Source organism: Aphidius gifuensis, linkage group LG6 (genome assembly GCF_014905175.1).
Source record: "Aphidius gifuensis isolate YNYX2018 linkage group LG6, ASM1490517v1, whole genome shotgun sequence".
NCBI classification, from domain to species: Eukaryota; Metazoa; Arthropoda; class Insecta; order Hymenoptera; family Braconidae; genus Aphidius; species Aphidius gifuensis.
In genome coordinates this window covers 2,461,980-2,479,446 of record NC_057793.1, presented here as the reverse complement: position 1 = coordinate 2,479,446, position 17,467 = coordinate 2,461,980, and the positions used below count along the sequence as shown (strand labels likewise).

The following is a 17,467-nucleotide window of genomic DNA, read 5'->3' as shown; positions in this document are numbered from 1 at the left end:
AAATGAAAATATTTTTATTTGTACATTTATTTATTTTTTTTTTTTTATCACTGGATATTTCATGTGATAAAAAAAAAATACATAATAACTTTGGAAGATCAAACTTGATTATTGAGACTATTTTAAAAACTTGACAAAAAAAAAAAGAAAAAAAATTTTTTTAGATATGTGAAAACTTTTTATACATTATTTTTCTTTTATGAGTTTTACAAATATAAGCCTTGAATAGTTTTCTTTTATTTTCATCTGCCTATAATATAAAAAGGTTTTTTTTGTTGTTGAAAAAAAATTTATATACTTTTTACTATTTTTTATATTTTTTTTTTCACTCAATAGCCTAGAAATTCTTTTTATGACCTCGTCATTTAGCATTAAACAAAAGTTTCATTGAGTCTAATATCAATTCAAGGGAATGACTCATGCCTTGACAGTTTTTAAAAATTATATCAATTAGAATCCAAGTGACATGTCCTGGATATTTTTTCTTTTATTCTAAATTTATTATTTTTATATTTTAAAAATTATTATTGAAAAATTTAGAAAAAAAAAATTGTTTAATTCTGAAGTTTTCTATTATTATTATTATCAATTAGTCTTTCAATTTTTTAATTTGAAATTTATTGCTGTTTAATAGCTTTTATTTTTTCATTTGTTATATATTTGCGTTTAATTTTTTCAAATTTATTTTTAATTTAGAAAACATTAAGCAAAAAATTCAAAAAAAGAAAACGCATTCATAAAGTTGGTTTGAAAATTAAAAATAATAATAATAATAAAACAAAGTAAATTTTTGAGGTCATTTAAATATCATGAAATAAAGTATTTAAATTTATGTCATTTATTTTATACCAAGAATTTTTGCCAGAAATTAAAGCTAGACTAATTTCCCTACAAATTGAAAAACTAAAAAATTCACAATTATAATTTAAAATGTATATATTTTTTTTATAATATAGTTTCAAATAATTGTTTAATAATAAATTTTTTATTATCATTGTCTCATCAAATGAGAAACTAAGAATTTCAAAATCAATAAAAATATTTTTTAAAATACCTAAATAAAATATTTGAAAAGTTGAATAAAGCATGATCAATTTATTTATTTATTTATTTATTTATTTATTTATTTATATATTTATTTATTCAGTTATTTATTTATTTATTTTAAAAATAAATAAATAAATAGTTTAGACAGATGACAAAAATAGTATCAATGATGGTATTATCGTGTCCCATCACGTACTACCTATTTTCTCTGGAGACCAATCGACCACAAGCTTTATTTTTATTTATTTATTTCTTTTTTTTTTTTTACTTTAGTATATACTCTTCTTATTTCTTCCAATTTCCTTCAGCATCCCTCCATCGATTTCCGAGATTGCCCTTATACCGAGCCAAGTATTACATAAAAAATACACCACATTTCTCGGTTCCAAAACTCTGACAATAATTATCCTCTTCATTTTTTTTATTTTTATTTCTTTATTTTATTTTTATCTATTGCCAACTGGCCGCAGTGCGGACACATGTGCCACTATACTTATTTTCCTTTTTATTTTTCTTCAATTTTCATCAAATAAATATTTAAAAAAAAAAATTGATATAAAAAAAAAATACGATGTACAAAGGTCAAAATTCATTTAATTATTAAATTATTAATATGCTAATAAAAAAAGGAAAAAGACGAGAAATTTAAACCACGTGTTTGTGACAATGAAAAAGCTCTTTACCTAAAAACCACCTTAGCTAGATTGTGCGGCCAAGTCGTAAAACAAAAAAGCACCAAAAGTAACAGAGGGATGGCTCAAAAAAAATAACAAAAAAACAGAGAAAAACCTCGCTAAAATAGTAAAAAGACAAGTTTGATTTCCCAGTGTTGGCATTGGTTTTTCCATTAGGGCGTTTATAACATGTCAACCACAGGTTTTAACATTTTTTTTTCCACGCAATATTTTGTTCTAATGATCCATAAAAATGCCAGTAAAATCCTTGAAATTTTAATCCTTAATCAATTAAAAAATAATTAAATTTTTATGAATGAATTTTATTTTACAAATGAAAAATAAATTGTAACAATAATAGACATTTGAAAAAAAAATATAATAAATATTTTTATTTTACTAAAAAGGTTAAAATAATAATTAATTCTAAGGATTAAAAAAAAAAAAAAATCTATTAATTATCAATCACTATATATATTTTCTAATTTAATTTTTTTTAACATTACAAAATGATAATTTAGTTAAAAAAAATTCAGTCTTATTTTTTAAGCTGTAATTTATATATAGATTTATTTTTTTCTACATAAATAATAAATAAGAGATATAATAAAAATTTGGCATAATAGTAAAGATATAAAAAAAATTGCTAGAGGCATTGAAGGGTGTGCATTTACGACGTATCATTATACGAATATTAAATTTACATATTGCATCGTTATTATAATATTAGCACAGCATACAGACACATTGAAATATATATTTCTACATGCTCTTGTTATACATGCATGTGTTATTAATAAAATCTTGATATAATAATCAAACGATAATATTTATATGTATACTTTAATTTATCTTCATCGATTTATTTTTAAAACTCACGATAGTACAAAAAAAAAAAAAAAATGATTGGTTATATAAAAAGATGATTTTATTTATATCATCTTGTTCAACATTTTTATAGTCTTTTTATTTTTTTCATTTACAATACATGGAAATATAGCTATTAAATTTTAAACCATCATTTCAATCCACATATATTAATATTTTGAAAAATATATTATCAACTGTAATTTTAAAAATTATTTGACTCATTTGAAACAAATATTATTGATTAAAAAAATTTACCCTGCAATTCAATTTAAAAAAAAATTTAATTGAACATTAAACTGTTAATTTTAATATTGAATATTTATAATTATTGAAAAATAATATTCACAATTTGAAAGTAAAATTAAAAAATATTGAATTTTAATCATTATATATTTTTCAATAAATACACAAGCTTGTGGATAATAATAATAATAGAAAAATTTTTAAAAAAATATATTTATGTTGACTGGCATAACGACGACGACGAGGTCTCAATTATAATAATGAACTCAGTGACCGGAAGTAATGCACGCATACATAAACATGACTAAAATCACTACACCAATGAATACATGTGCATTAAACACGTCTTGAGAAATCACTCACTACGAAAATTATAATCACTGTCTGATCCATTGTATTTTTTTTCTATACAACAAATGAGGATATAAATTTTATAAAATTAATATTAAATAGACACATGAAGCTTTACATATTTCAATTATTTATTAATGATCATGTGGATTCGATCACCAAGTGTTTTGAATATTTTTTTTTTCAATTTATCATTCATTACACTCTTTATTTTTTAGAAATAAATATTTTTTTATAGCTCACTCTTTCAATTTTGTTTTTATATATTTTATCTGTCGTTAATTTGTTAAATTTGTTTAGAAATAATATTCTCTCGATAAGCACTTCTCAAAAAATAAAAAAATTATATTCTTAAATCATAATTTATTGTCAAAAGATTTTTATCGACAATATGAAACTTATTACTGCAAATTTATTATCTCAAATGTTGAATAAAAAAATACTTAAATCAAGATTTTACCACCTAATTTATTTATTCAAACTTAATATAATATATGGATTTATAAATTTGCATATTTTTTACATTTTTTTTTCATGATAATACATAGTGTATATTTTATTTTATAGTAGCTCAAAGACCATACACTAAAATAGCTTCAAAAAAAAAGTTTTAAATAACTTTAAAAATAATATATTTAAATAAATATTGAAATAAATAAATAATTTTATAACAAAAAATAGAGATGCAGCAAATTGTAATTTACTATACTTAATTTTGTATCATCTGTTTTTTAAATTTTTTATAAAAAATATCAACAAAATATATACAATGAATATATACAGTGACTGTTCAAAAAATATGTGAACTTTACGACAAAAATAATCATAAAAAAAAAAATAAAAAAGGTATAAATTATATATTATTTAATCGATGATAATTCAAGCAAGCTTAGAAATACATATAAATATATGTGCTTGTGAGTTCATATATACGTTTAACAAACTCACAGTTGGGTCCTGACCTTTTCATATAATTTTTTTTTTTATTTATGCTCAGCTAAACTTTGCACAAGTCGCCAAATATGGATACTTGTGTGTATATCTTTGTGTAAGTAATTTTATGTATCCAGAATTTTTAAAACCGTTATAAGCGTCACGTACACGTGCATCAGGAAATATATAACAAATAATTTCATGTACTCAAAATTATATTTAAAAAAAAAACGATAAAAAATTAAAATATATAGTCTTAATGATTGCAAATGGACTTTTATTAACTTTTTTTTTATTAAAATTTTCGACAGCTTTCAAGCATTATAGTCATCAAATTTTCAAGATTCATTTACTAGCTAAAATTAGAATTACTAATTAATTCATGAATTTAGAGATGTTTAATTTCCTCTATTAAATGCATAATTAATCAACTTAATTCTACATATTTATCGACTTAAAGTCTATTGTAAATTTTTTAATATAAAAAATTTCTATCGAAAATTTATTTGTCCCATAATTTCATATGAAAAATTCAAAAGAATAAACATCAATAAATTTTTATTATTTTGTCATATCAAAGAGACAAGAAATTTTATTTTTTTTAATTTTTTTGTATATGAAGATTCATATCATTTCGTCTGGAAGTTTTGAATCGAAGCATATCATTAAGAAGTCTCGTATTTTTAATACCAGCTTTTTTTTCATCAATCCACCCTTTTTTATTATTTGTTTTTTTTTTTTTTTTATCCACCACATTGTTCACTCACAGAAGACGTTTAAGAATTTTCAATTCTACAAATTTTCAATTCTACTGTGAATTATTCGAGGATGAAGAAACCCTTGAAATTGGCTAAATCGAAAAAGCCATATCCATCAGTTGAGACTAATTTTAGCCTTTCAATTTTACTAAATCAATAATAATTCAGTAAAACAAAAAAAGACAAATAACAGATTTTAATTAAAATTAAATGTTTTAAATAAAAAAATCAAGTTCATGGATATTGATTGCTTGGTAGAAAAAAATAAAAAAAAAACAATAAATAATGGTATTACAGCTGTTGTATAAAAATAATGAGAAAATGCAAAATAAAATTAAAAAAAAAAAAAGTAAATATAAATCAACGAGTTTTGTAATTAAAGATTCTCAACTGTAAAAACTTATATGCAATTTATTTATTTATTTATTATTATTTTCACATTTCTCAATTGTTGTATAGTGGAGCGAGGGCGTTGAACAGTTGTTCAACACAATCAGCAAAGTCATGAAGGTGGCTGTGAAAAATTAACTCGTTGAAATATGTATATAACACAAGTCCTCGTTAAAGTCATTAGGGAAATCAAGTGTAAATTTACATCACCAGACTAGCAGTATATTTTACTCGTTAAAATTCAAATAAAACCTTGGTAAAATCATTTTCTCGTTGCATCAACTTGAACCACGACTCGAAATATTTTCTATTCACATGTATAATTGAGAAAGATGAATATACCAAAAGAAAAAAAGACAAATTTTTTATCAAATAATTACATCTGTTCTTAAATGATGACCCAAATATATTTTTATTTTTATAAATTTCATTAATAATATACATTTTCAACTTTTCATTTTGGGTATAATTTATTGATTTAATTAAAATCTTGTACAGCTGATTAAACTAAATGATATTATTAAATAAAAAAAAAAAAAAAACAGTACAATGAACTTTGATAAAGTCGATTGATCTTCTTTTGAAGTTTATGCCAATAAAGATGAACACACATACACACACTGATACAAACAGAATCAAAATTTTCATGGAGGCGTGGAAAGATCAGAAGGGTCTTTGAAATTATGGCGCACCCATTTCATCAGATTATATTTTCAACTGTATAAACCAGTGTATATATACATACACCTAATGACTATCAAAGATGTGTTGATATCCAGATATACAATATACAATATTGTATCATGTAGGAATTATATCAGATATATCAAAATAAATTGTAATTTTCTTTAGCTTCCTTATACAATTTAACTTGCATTTTATTTTATATAATAATTATTATTGTTATTGTTGTATTTTGCATGCAATGACTTGTGCTATATATTGTTCGAATCGGAAGGAAGAGTTTAATGGACTTTAACGTGCTGCAATGATGTCATGCAATGGGCTTTTTAAAAGTTAATTTACCAAATGAATTGGGTCAATTTAAATTCGAAAAAAAATTTATAACATATTTCGTAGTTTTATTGTAAATAAAATATCATGAATAAATAATGAAAAAAATTATATTTTAAAATGGCAAAACAGCAAAAAATAAAATTAAAAAAAAAGTCTTCAGACCATTTTATTCCCCCGAGTAAAATTTCACGTGTCTAGAAAAGCTTTTCTGTACTCCAAACATCTTTCCAATATTCGATTTTTTTTTTTTTTTTCTTTACTCGATAGCTACTCTCTGGAGATAGACTATAGTCAAGCCCAGAAAGAAAAAAAGTTGTGTGTTTATTTGATTCGAGATGTACAGAAAGACCATCAGAATAAACTCAATATATGTTGTTTGATTTTTCGATTTTTTTTTTTCGTTTCAGTTCGTGTCGAAGCTGCTATATCTTAGAATGCAGTGGCTGGAATCACGTGGGATTTTACGAACGAGGCGATGAGTAGCTTGAATGGAGGCCGAGGAAGCCGCAGAGCCCCCTGGGGCTCAGATCAATGTGCCCGGATCATATATACTATCATCAACAAATGTACTTGATAATATTTTATTAAGAAAAAAATATTAATAAAATAAATATGTATTTGTTAATTTAAAAACAAATAAAAGAAAAAAAGTAAATAATTGAATAAATAAATAAATAATATTATTTTTAAAAAATGGCGGCTCCAGTAATTGAAAAAAAAAGGTTTTTTTGTCGTGAATGGGCATTTATGAAGCTATCACATTGTTTGGAGCAACGACCAGCTTCAAAAACATGTGGTGCATTAATTGTTGGTGGTCCAGGTTCTGGTAAAACAGCATTATGTGCTGAATTAGCATGGCCATCAACATCATCAAATTCACGACATCAACGTTCATTAAATCGTCGTTTATTAGCACGTCATTTTTGTCAAGCAAGAAGTGAAGCATCATTATCACCAGCTCAATTTGTACGTTCACTTGTTGCACAAATATTACAAGCAAGTAATGATGGTATTAATTTATCATCAACACCAACATCACCAACACCATCAACAACATCAACATCAGCACGTTCAACATCAAAAGAATCTGTTGCTGAATCATATGCTGAAAAATTACGTACTGATTCAGATATACATGCAGCCCTACAACATGATGTATTAGATAGAGATCCAGATGATGCATTTAAAAAAGCATTATTATTTCCATTATTAGAAGTTGAACCACCTAAAAATTGTTTATTTTTACTTGTTGATTCAATTGATGAAGGACAAATATTAAATTCACCACAAACTGGAACAAAAGATTCACGTAAAGATAATAATAATGATAATATTAGTAAAACAATTGCTGAATTATTAGCAAATCATCATCATTTATTTCCACAATGGTTATTGCTTGTATGTACAGCAAGAAGACAAAGTAAAACAATATCACGTATGTTTACTGGTTTTCGTAAAATATCACTTGATGATTTACGTAAAAGTCAAGTTGTACGTGATGTACAACAATATATATTGGCTAGATTAGATCAAGAGGATGCATTACGTCAACATATATCACGTGATACTGCTGAAATGTTAAATCAATTACATATTAAAAGTAATGGTTGTTTTTTATATTTAGAAAAAGTACTTGATGGTGTTGCTGAAAATTTTATTGTATTACGTGAAGTACGTGAAATACCTGGTACTTTAAATGGTCTATATTTATGGTTGTGTCAAAGATTATTTAGTCGTAAACAATTTGCCAAAGTACAACCATTATTAAATGTAATACTTGCTGCAAAATTACCAATAACACAAGATATACTATTTAAATGTGTTAAAACATCACATGTAACAATAACAATTGAAGATTTTAATAGACGTTTACATTTATTAAGAAGAGTTATATCTGTATCAAGAGCTGGTGCAATTATGTTATTTCATCATAGTTTTTCAGAATGGCTATTAGATGTCAAACATTGTACACAAAAATATTTATGTTCATCTGCTGAAGGACATGCAATGTTAGCAACTTATTATACAATACGTGGTAAAGAACTTAATCCAGATGAAATATGTGCACTTGGACAACATTTACAAAAATCATTAATTAATATTAATACTAATATATGGAATTATGATACTCATACACTTCAAGTACTTTGGATGATTGGTAGTGGAGTACCAATTGATCAATGTTATCTTGATAGTCCTGAGTGTATTATGTGGCCAAGACAAGATACTAAATTATTAAGATTATTAATTGATTCTGGTGCTAAACCATCAGAAAAAATTATTGAAAATGATGAATCCTCCAAAGATCCAGTTTCTTCTAGTCAGGTAAATTTGTAACATATATTTTTAATTTCTTTTACATTTTTTTAATGATTAAATTTTTATTTAATTTTTGTATTTTTAAGGTCTCACAAGATGTGAGTCCCATGGATGAATCCCCAGAGGAACCACTTACAGAATTACTTGGTGAAAGTGGTGATATTAATCAAGCTGATTCATGTGGTAGAACTGTTTTACATACTCTTGCTGCTGATGGTAATGCATCATTATTAGAAATCGCATTGGCTGCTTGTCCTCAGGTTAATAATTTAATTATTATACAGCTATTTCATTGAAATAATAGTAAATATAATATTACTGTTAATTATTTTTTAGGCAAAATTAGAAGCAACTGATCGACATGGACAAACACCACTTAATCTTGCAGCAAGACATGGATATACAGATGTTGTCAAGGTACTTTTAGCTGCTGGTGCTAGTGCTGATCATGCTGATTGTGACGGTTGGACTGCTCTTAGGGCAGCTGCCTGGGGCGGACATACCCAGGTACATTCACAGCCAACCATTCTTCCGTCAATTACAGACTCCAATGTAGTTAGTGTATTTTATTTTTTTTTCCCCCTTAATATTTTTTCACCTACTACTAATAATACTACTAACTTTATTTAACATTCATTTTTTTTTTTCAAAAATTTCCATTCAATTTACAATACTTTTTCATTTGTTTTATAATTTAACCTTGAATCCCATTCCAGTTTTTTTTTTTTTTTGTTTTATTTATTAATTTGTTTATTTGTTTTTTTTTTTTCTGTATTCATTTATCATTTTAATAGCCAGACTAGTCTCGACATTTAAAAAAAAAACATAAGGTATACGTGTTTACAATTTTTATTGTTTTATTAAAACATTTATTGATTGTTTGTTTTTATTTTTTGAATAAAAAAAAAATAAATAAATAAAAGGTGGTAGAAATGTTACTGGAACATGGAGCAATGGTTGATTGTGCTGATTGGGATCAAAGAACTGCCCTGAGGGCAGCAGCATGGGGTGGACATGAGGATATTGTAAAAGCTTTACTTCAACATGATGCTGATGTTAATAGGACAGATGATGAAGGTAGAACGGCATTGATTGCTGCTGCTTATATGGGACACAGTGAAATTGTTGAGCATTTGTTGGATTATGGAGCTAAAATCGATCATGCTGACAGTGATGGAAGAACGGCATTGAGTGTTGCTGCACTGTGTGTACCATCAAATCACGGTTATGCCAAGGTTTGTATATATAATAATAAAATGAATAAATAAATCTATAAAATAATAAAAATAATAAAACTATTTTTATAAATTAATTTTATATAGGTTGTAACGATATTATTAGAACGTGGTGCAGCAGTTGATCATCAAGACAAAGATGGAATGACACCATTATTAGTAGCAGCATTTGAAGGTCATCGTGATGTATGTGAACTTTTACTTGAATATGAAGCGGATGTTGATCATTGTGATGCAACAGGACGAACACCATTGTGGGCTGCAGCTAGTATGGGTCACAGTACAGTTGTTGCATTGCTATTGTTTTGGGGATGTTATGTTGACAGTATTGATAATGAAGGACGTACTGTTTTAAGTGTTGCTGCTGCACAAGGAGGAACTGATGTTGTTAAGCAACTTCTTGATCGAGGTAAATAATACATAGTACATATTTAATTAATCATATTTATAATGAGTTTTTTTTTGCGTAGGACTTGATGAACAACATAGAGATAATTCTGGTTGGACACCACTTCATTATGCAGCGTTTGAGGGACATCTTGATGTTTGTGAAGCTTTACTAGAAGCTGGTGGTAAAATTGACGAAGCTGACAATGATGGAAAGGGAGCACTTATGCTTGCTGCACAAGAGGGACATACTGCTCTTGTTGAGAGACTCTTGAATCAACATGGAGCACCAATTGATCAACATGCTCATGATGGAAAAACTGCATTGAGGTAAGAATTTGAATATATATTTAAATGATAAATAAATAAAACTTAATATTGGTTAAATAATTTAATAGATTGGCTGCACTGGAAGGTCATACAGAAACAGTACGTGTTCTTTTATCACACAATGCTGATGTAAATGCTAAAGATGCAGATGGTAGAAGTACATTATATATATTAGCACTTGAAAATCGTTTGACAATGGCTAAATTTCTTATTGAAAATGCAAGACCAGACATTGAAAGTCGTGATTCAGAGGGCCGTACACCTCTTCATGTAAGTTCATGGCAGGGACATGATGAAATGGTTGCATTACTATTAACAGCTGGTAATGCAATTGTAAATGCATGCGATAATGAAAATCGTACACCATTACATTCAGCAGCATGGCAAGGACATGCTGCAATTGTTAGATTATTACTTGAAAATGGTGCAACACCAGATCATACATGTAATCAAGGTGCAACTGCACTTGGTATTGCAGCACAAGAAGGACATGAGCATTGTGTACGTGCATTATTAAATCATGGTGCTGATCCAAATCATTCAGATCATTGTGGTAGAAATGCAATTAAAGTAGCAGCTAAAAGTGGGCATGATACTGTTGTACGTTTACTTGAAGAACATACAGCAAATCAACGAACTCAAAGATCAGCAGGAGTTATTGGTAATGGTTGTAGTAATGGTGGTAGTTCAGCAACATCTGTTACATCAAATTCAACAACTGAAACAAAACCATCATCAGCAATATTAAATCCAATATCAACACAATATAGCCCAGCTGAATCACCAGATTCAACAAAAAGACGTAGTTGTGTATCACTTGGTAATAATTCAAGTAATTCAAAATCAAGTAGTAATTTAACTGGTAGTACAAAAAGTGAACAAGGTAAATTTAGTCAAAATCCAATGATTAATCAAGTTATTAAAACACCATTATCATTTACACAACAATTACAACAATGCTCAAGAGGTGCTAAAAGTAGACCATTATCAAAATTATTATCACCATTAAAATCAGAACCACAAAGTCCAATATATGCATCACCACCACATTCACCATTGAGTGATAGTCTTATACCATATTCACCAACAAATACAAGTCCACCAAGTGCTAAAACAGCAGCAAGTGTTATACAAAGCCAATTGGGTGTATCATTATTAACTGGTAATCAAAGTATTCAATATAAACCACCAAGTACTGGAAGTTTTAATCATACAACAGCAATTTATGAACCAATTGATATTAGAACTGAATTAATTGATAGAAATGATAATAATAATAATGGTAAAACATTTGAATTAACAAATGAAATGCTTGGTTTAAAAATTAATGATAAAAAAAAAAGTACATGTGATGATAAAAAAAATTTAGCTGATACACATTTTACAAGAGATACACATATGAGAATTATATTAGGAAATAGTGGAGCTGGAGTTGGAAGAAATGTTAAATCATCTGAGCATATTACTAGGTAAATTATTATTATTGTTGTTTATTTTATTTTATTATTATTATTTGTGTTGTTAATTGATTTTTAATTTTTAATTTTTAGCTCAAATGCAAAGCCAAAACGTAATGGTCTAGTTACAAATCCAGCAATGAGACTTGTTGCTGGTGTTAGAAATGGTTTCGAAAATGCAACAAATAGAAATAAGCCAATGACAACGAGGGTCAATGGATTTCAATGGAAAGCTGAGACCCGCAAAGAAACACCCCTTTAGATTAAATTAATAAATAATTTAAATGACGATTTTAGTGAAGAAAATATATAATAAGTTATATGGAAGTCAATAATTAATGAAATTACATTCTCTCTATTCCTGTCTCTCTATTATTTTTTATTTTATTATTATTATTATTATTTTTAATTTGTTCGAGCAAAATCAAAGTACCTCAAATGAAGACAAAGTGAATTACAAAAATACAAAAAAAAAACATAATAAAACGAACAAAAATGAACAAATATAAAAAAATATAACTTAATACCAAATATTAAACTGAATAGATAATTAAAAAATGTATGTAGAGATTTTAGCAACGTAACAATAATCGATATAACTTTGTATAAATGTAACGTTAATAAAAAAAGAAAAAAAAAAAAAACACATTCTTTAACAGTTTCTTTAATATGTCTATCTAATAAATAAATAATAGATATATCAAACTTTTACAAAGAATAAACTTTTAGAATGTATTTAATCATTTTAAAACAAAATTATTTGAATACTGAGATTTTCTTGGAAAAGAAGACTGGTTTTGAATGAAAAATAAAATAAATAATGTAAAGATATGTAAAAAGAGTTTATAAAGTTCGGGGATTCATGTGAAATATCCTCGTTTTTTTGTTAACTTTTTTAAAAAAAAATAAAAAAATGAAAAAACTAATAAGAAAAAAAATAATGTAGAAAATAAAAAAAAAGAGAAAACGAAGCTAAAACGTAATAAATTAAAAAAAAAACAATGGCCTGAAAGTTTGTGGGAGCCTGTGTGAATATATGATTTATGAATTAAATAAGCATAAACATATTTATTATTAGTCTGTAGTGAATGATGATATAAAATTCGAAAAAATATATGAAAAAATATGTGAAAATAATTTCGACTTGTTTAATTATTATGCTTTCAAAACGAAACAATTTGATCCAACCAAATAAATTTTTATTTATACACAGAGACAATAGCACTAGATACAATTTAAACACAATTACTTCACTCACATTGATAATATATATATTTAATATTTTTCAAATAATTATTATATTTTTTCTCAAATGAAATTAATAAAATTATTATTTCCACTTCATTTGTGTTTTTCATTTTTTTTTTTTAAATTACATTGCAATTTTTTTTAGTTGCAACTAATCAATATTGATTACAATTATCATTATTATTGATTTTAATTTCTACAAAATTTCTATCATAAATCTAACACAAGAGGAATTATTTTTTTTATTTTTTTTTAAATTAAAAAATCTATTAGGCTCACTGATTGTTTGGAATGATTTTTTAAATATTTCTATAATTAACAATTATTGCTTTTTATTTTTTCAAAAAAATAAATTAAATTTTGCAAATTACTTTGTGTTAATTAACAACTTTTATAATTAATTATTTATAGATTTTTAATTTTTTTCACCAGGAAGTTTTTTTTTTTCTTTGTGTCTTAACTTCACATTAATAATTATGATAGAATTTAATTAAGTGCATTTATCTTTTGATAAATATTGGTCAACTAACATTGTTCTAATTAATATACTTTTTTTTCCTCTCAATAAAACATTTGCGTGGTAATAAAATAATTAATGTTTCATTTTAACATCAAGGAATGAGTACTGTGTCCTTTTTTTTTTTAATCAAGTGCATTGAGGAATGATAGAGTTCGATGATTAGTCATCAAGCAAGTAATTAAATTATTATTTTTATATTTATTTACCGAAGAAGCTATGGCACATTTAATCGCTTGAAGAATTTACGATAATATTTCAAAAATATTACATTTTTTTTTGTTTTATAATCTCATTTTTCTTTAATTGAGATAATAAATATAATTTGATTATAATAATTATTAACAATCATTGATTTAATTAACAAAAATAAAATCAAATTTTTTAAAATTCATGAAAATAAATAAAAAATATTTTGTGCCTGGAATAAATTAAATGACAATTTAATAACCAGTATTTTTAGATAGTCTTGAAAAATAATAAAATCATAATCCAACAATATTAATTACCCTCCACTGTGTACTGTCTGATCCTCCACATCATTCCATAATTTATTATTGACTATAAATTATTTTATTTTAATTAAATATTTATTTTTGACATTTAAATTGTACAGATGTCTTTGATAATATAATACACCAGTTACTCAAGACCACCTTCTTCCTCAAGTTTTGATAAGAATTTTGGAATACGATAACCACCCTCAACTTGTCTTGCCATATCAATTAATCCCAATAATTTTTTAATACCAATAAATATTCTTTTACCCTGTAAACGTGCATGAAGTGATGACATTTCATCTTTAGTAAATAAATCAACTTCTTCAAGTACAGCAAGAAGATGATCTGGTGTTGAACAATTTGGTACATGTAAAATATGACTAAATGCTGATAATAATTCCATATCATCCAATACTTGTCGTCTACTTGTTGTACAAATGACCAATAATTTTTTACCTTTTGGTGGTTGTTTTTTTAATAATACCAATAATGCTTGTAGTGTTAAATTTGAATATCTTGGTCCAATTGGACCATAATCAATGAGCCGTTCAATATTATCAACAAGTACACAACTATATTGTGATCTGTATGCATCATCAAATACTTTTCTTATTGATAAACATTTTGCATTTTCCGAATGACCAACCATATCCTCTGGACTGCATACTTTGACAAATGGAAAATCTGAATTTTTCGCAATTTGTGCAGCTAATGCTGTTTTACCACTATTTGGTGGTCCTTCAAGTAATACTGATACTAAACCAAAACCTTCACTTGCTTTAGCTTCTTGTATATATAAATTACCATCAGCCAAAATTTCAGCAACTGGTCTACCCCAATTAATAACACCACGTGCTAATAAATGATCAAGTATATCACCAGCAGTACCAAATGCTGGTTTAATATCATTTTCTAATGCATGAAGAAAATCAGTACGTGATACACATAATTTTTCCATTGCTGATGGATCAACTTCAACTTTTGATGCTGCTTTTATTAATTTATTCATTGCTGTACTTTGTGCAGCACGTACCAAACCTTCTAATTCAGCACCACTAAAATTTTTAGTTAATACAGCAAGTTCTTTTAAATCAACATCATTTGCTATTTTTTTATGATCACGCATAAGTGATGTATGTATATTTAATATTTGTTGTCTTCCAAATTCATCTGGTAAACTTATTTCCATTTGTACTTCTAAACGTCCTGGACGTAATAATGCTTCATCAATCATATCTCTACGATTAGTCATACCAATAACTAATATATTATTTAATTGTTCAACACCATCAATTTTAGCTAATAATTGATTAACAACAGTATCATGTACACCAGTTGCACCAGCAACACTACCACGTGATTTACATATTGCATCAATTTCATCAAATATAATAATATGTAATCCAGAATTTGGACCTAATTTTTTTTCTTCTTCTTCAGCATCAGCAAATAAACGACGTATATTTGCTTCACTTTCACCAACATATTTATCAAGTACTTGTGGTCCATTGACAATTTTTGGCTCACGTGCATTTAACATTGTACCAATTTGACGTGCCATTAAAGTTTTACCAGTACCTGGTGGTCCATAAAGTAGAATACCTTTAACATGTTTACAGCCAAGTTGTAGCACAACTTCTGGTGGAAATACACGTGATGCAAATGCACGACGAAATATTGCACTAAATTCTTTATCAAGACCACCAATTCCCATTTTAGCAAAATCCCAATCTGGATTTATTATTGATTGACGTACAACTTTACCTTTAGCTGCACCAATTAAATTAAGTGATGAATTTTCAGCTTTTTCAAATTGTATTGTTGTATCACCCAAACATCTACCCATTTTAGTTTTTTTAGGTTTTGATTCTTGACCAGATTTTATTGCTGATATATCAGCTGCTTCTAAACTTTTAACAACTAAACCAAGCATTTTTTTATCACCAAATTGAAATGCAAGCTGTTGACCAACTGTAAATGCTTGACCAGAAAATTGAAGAAGAAAATCTTTGGCCATTTGTTCAGTATCATATGGCTCTAATGATGTTTTTGTTTTTTGAAGAAAATCAGCTTCCAAAACAATTGTACAAAGAAATTCAGAGCTTGAAGTTGGATCAAAATAATAAGGACGAACATCAATATCTTGATTAAGTGATAATGAAGCCCATTTTCTTTGTGGTAAACTAAAACCAGCAGTTCCAGAACGAACTTCCTGAGTTGTCTTGACAGTAAAAACAAAATGTTGATTTGGTCCAGTTGTCACTTCAATATGTCTAAAATAAATTAATTAATATTATCATATTTATTTAAATAATATTATATTTTTATTTTATTATTTTAACTGTATTATCTTACTTGACATTTTCAGGAAAATCATTAGGATTAAGAACAGCACAATTTGTCAAACTCAACTCGTCAGTTGGACACTTGACAGCCTTCATCCTCTGCAAAAAAAAAATAAAAATAAATCAATAATATTCAAATTAAAACAATAAAACAAAAAACCAAAAAAAATCTATCAATCAAGTAGATAAAAGAGTGAGTCATTTTTTTATGAAACCTTAATGTTTATTTATTTTTTTTTAATTTAAAATTTAATTTATTCATTAAATGAAAAAAAAAAATTAAAATAACAAAGTGATATTAAATTTTAATAAAGTAATTTTCTTTCTTTTTTTCTTATTAACAACAAATGAATAAAATTTATTAAAATAATAATTAAATAAAATCAATAATGAATGTTTTAAAATAACAATTAAAAATAATTTTATTGTTAATTTATAGCAAGTGAGAATATAGGCCACCAAGTATTGATAAAATTGGTCTATGTATAGAGAAACATTTATAATGAATTACTCCAAAAAGTTGGAAAAAAAACTCCAAAAAAAAAAATTATTGCAAAATTTATTTAAAAAACTAAATAAACAATTTGTTGATAAATAAAATTAACTTACCACTCCTGCCATGTTAATTTGTTGATATTAAAAATTTAATGATTTTATGATGACACTCGGAGCTGAATTTACCAATATGTGGAACTGTGTGTGTGGAACCAAGAAGACCAAAGAAGACTAGAAAGAGAAAGAGAAAGCTCCTAGTCTTCTTGTGTGGAACACTGCATTGCAGAAATCCACCAACCTGAAATTGGCTTCAAATAAAATTTTCAAAATGTCGACCAACATGGGCGTTGA

At 26.1% G+C, this 17,467-nt stretch overlaps 2 protein-coding genes across 4 annotated transcripts in view; one reads left to right on the top strand and one right to left on the bottom strand.

The window, feature by feature from the left end:
- Nucleotides 1-12,273, top strand: part of LOC122858793 (ankyrin repeat domain-containing protein 50) — a 59,123-nt gene extending 46,850 nt beyond the window's left edge. For 2 of the 3 annotated variants that reach the window (XM_044161945.1, XM_044161944.1), the window contains exons 5-12: nt 6,691-8,608; nt 8,689-8,862; nt 8,939-9,157; nt 9,526-9,837; nt 9,925-10,246; nt 10,308-10,554; nt 10,623-12,023; nt 12,105-12,273. In XM_044161945.1, coding sequence (XP_044017880.1) covers nt 6,977-8,608; nt 8,689-8,862; nt 8,939-9,157; nt 9,526-9,837; nt 9,925-10,246; nt 10,308-10,554; nt 10,623-12,023; nt 12,105-12,273 — 4,476 coding nt within the window. In that variant the 5' untranslated portion in view covers nt 6,691-6,976. The remainder of the gene's footprint in view (nt 1-6,690; nt 8,609-8,688; nt 8,863-8,938; nt 9,158-9,525; nt 9,838-9,924; nt 10,247-10,307; nt 10,555-10,622; nt 12,024-12,104) is intronic. The other variant, XM_044161946.1, reaches the window with a different exon arrangement.
- Nucleotides 12,274-12,694: 421 nt separating this feature from the next.
- LOC122858795 (vesicle-fusing ATPase 1-like) lies at nt 12,695-17,422 on the bottom strand. The gene is made up of 3 exons (XM_044161947.1): nt 17,231-17,422; nt 16,632-16,720; nt 12,695-16,549 (listed from the first exon to the last, which is right to left on the bottom strand). Exons 1-3 carry the CDS (start codon nt 17,240-17,242, stop codon nt 14,419-14,421), a joined length of 2,232 nt encoding a protein of 743 aa, XP_044017882.1. The 5' UTR covers nt 17,243-17,422; the 3' UTR covers nt 12,695-14,418.
- Nucleotides 17,423-17,467: the final 45 nt, after the last annotated feature.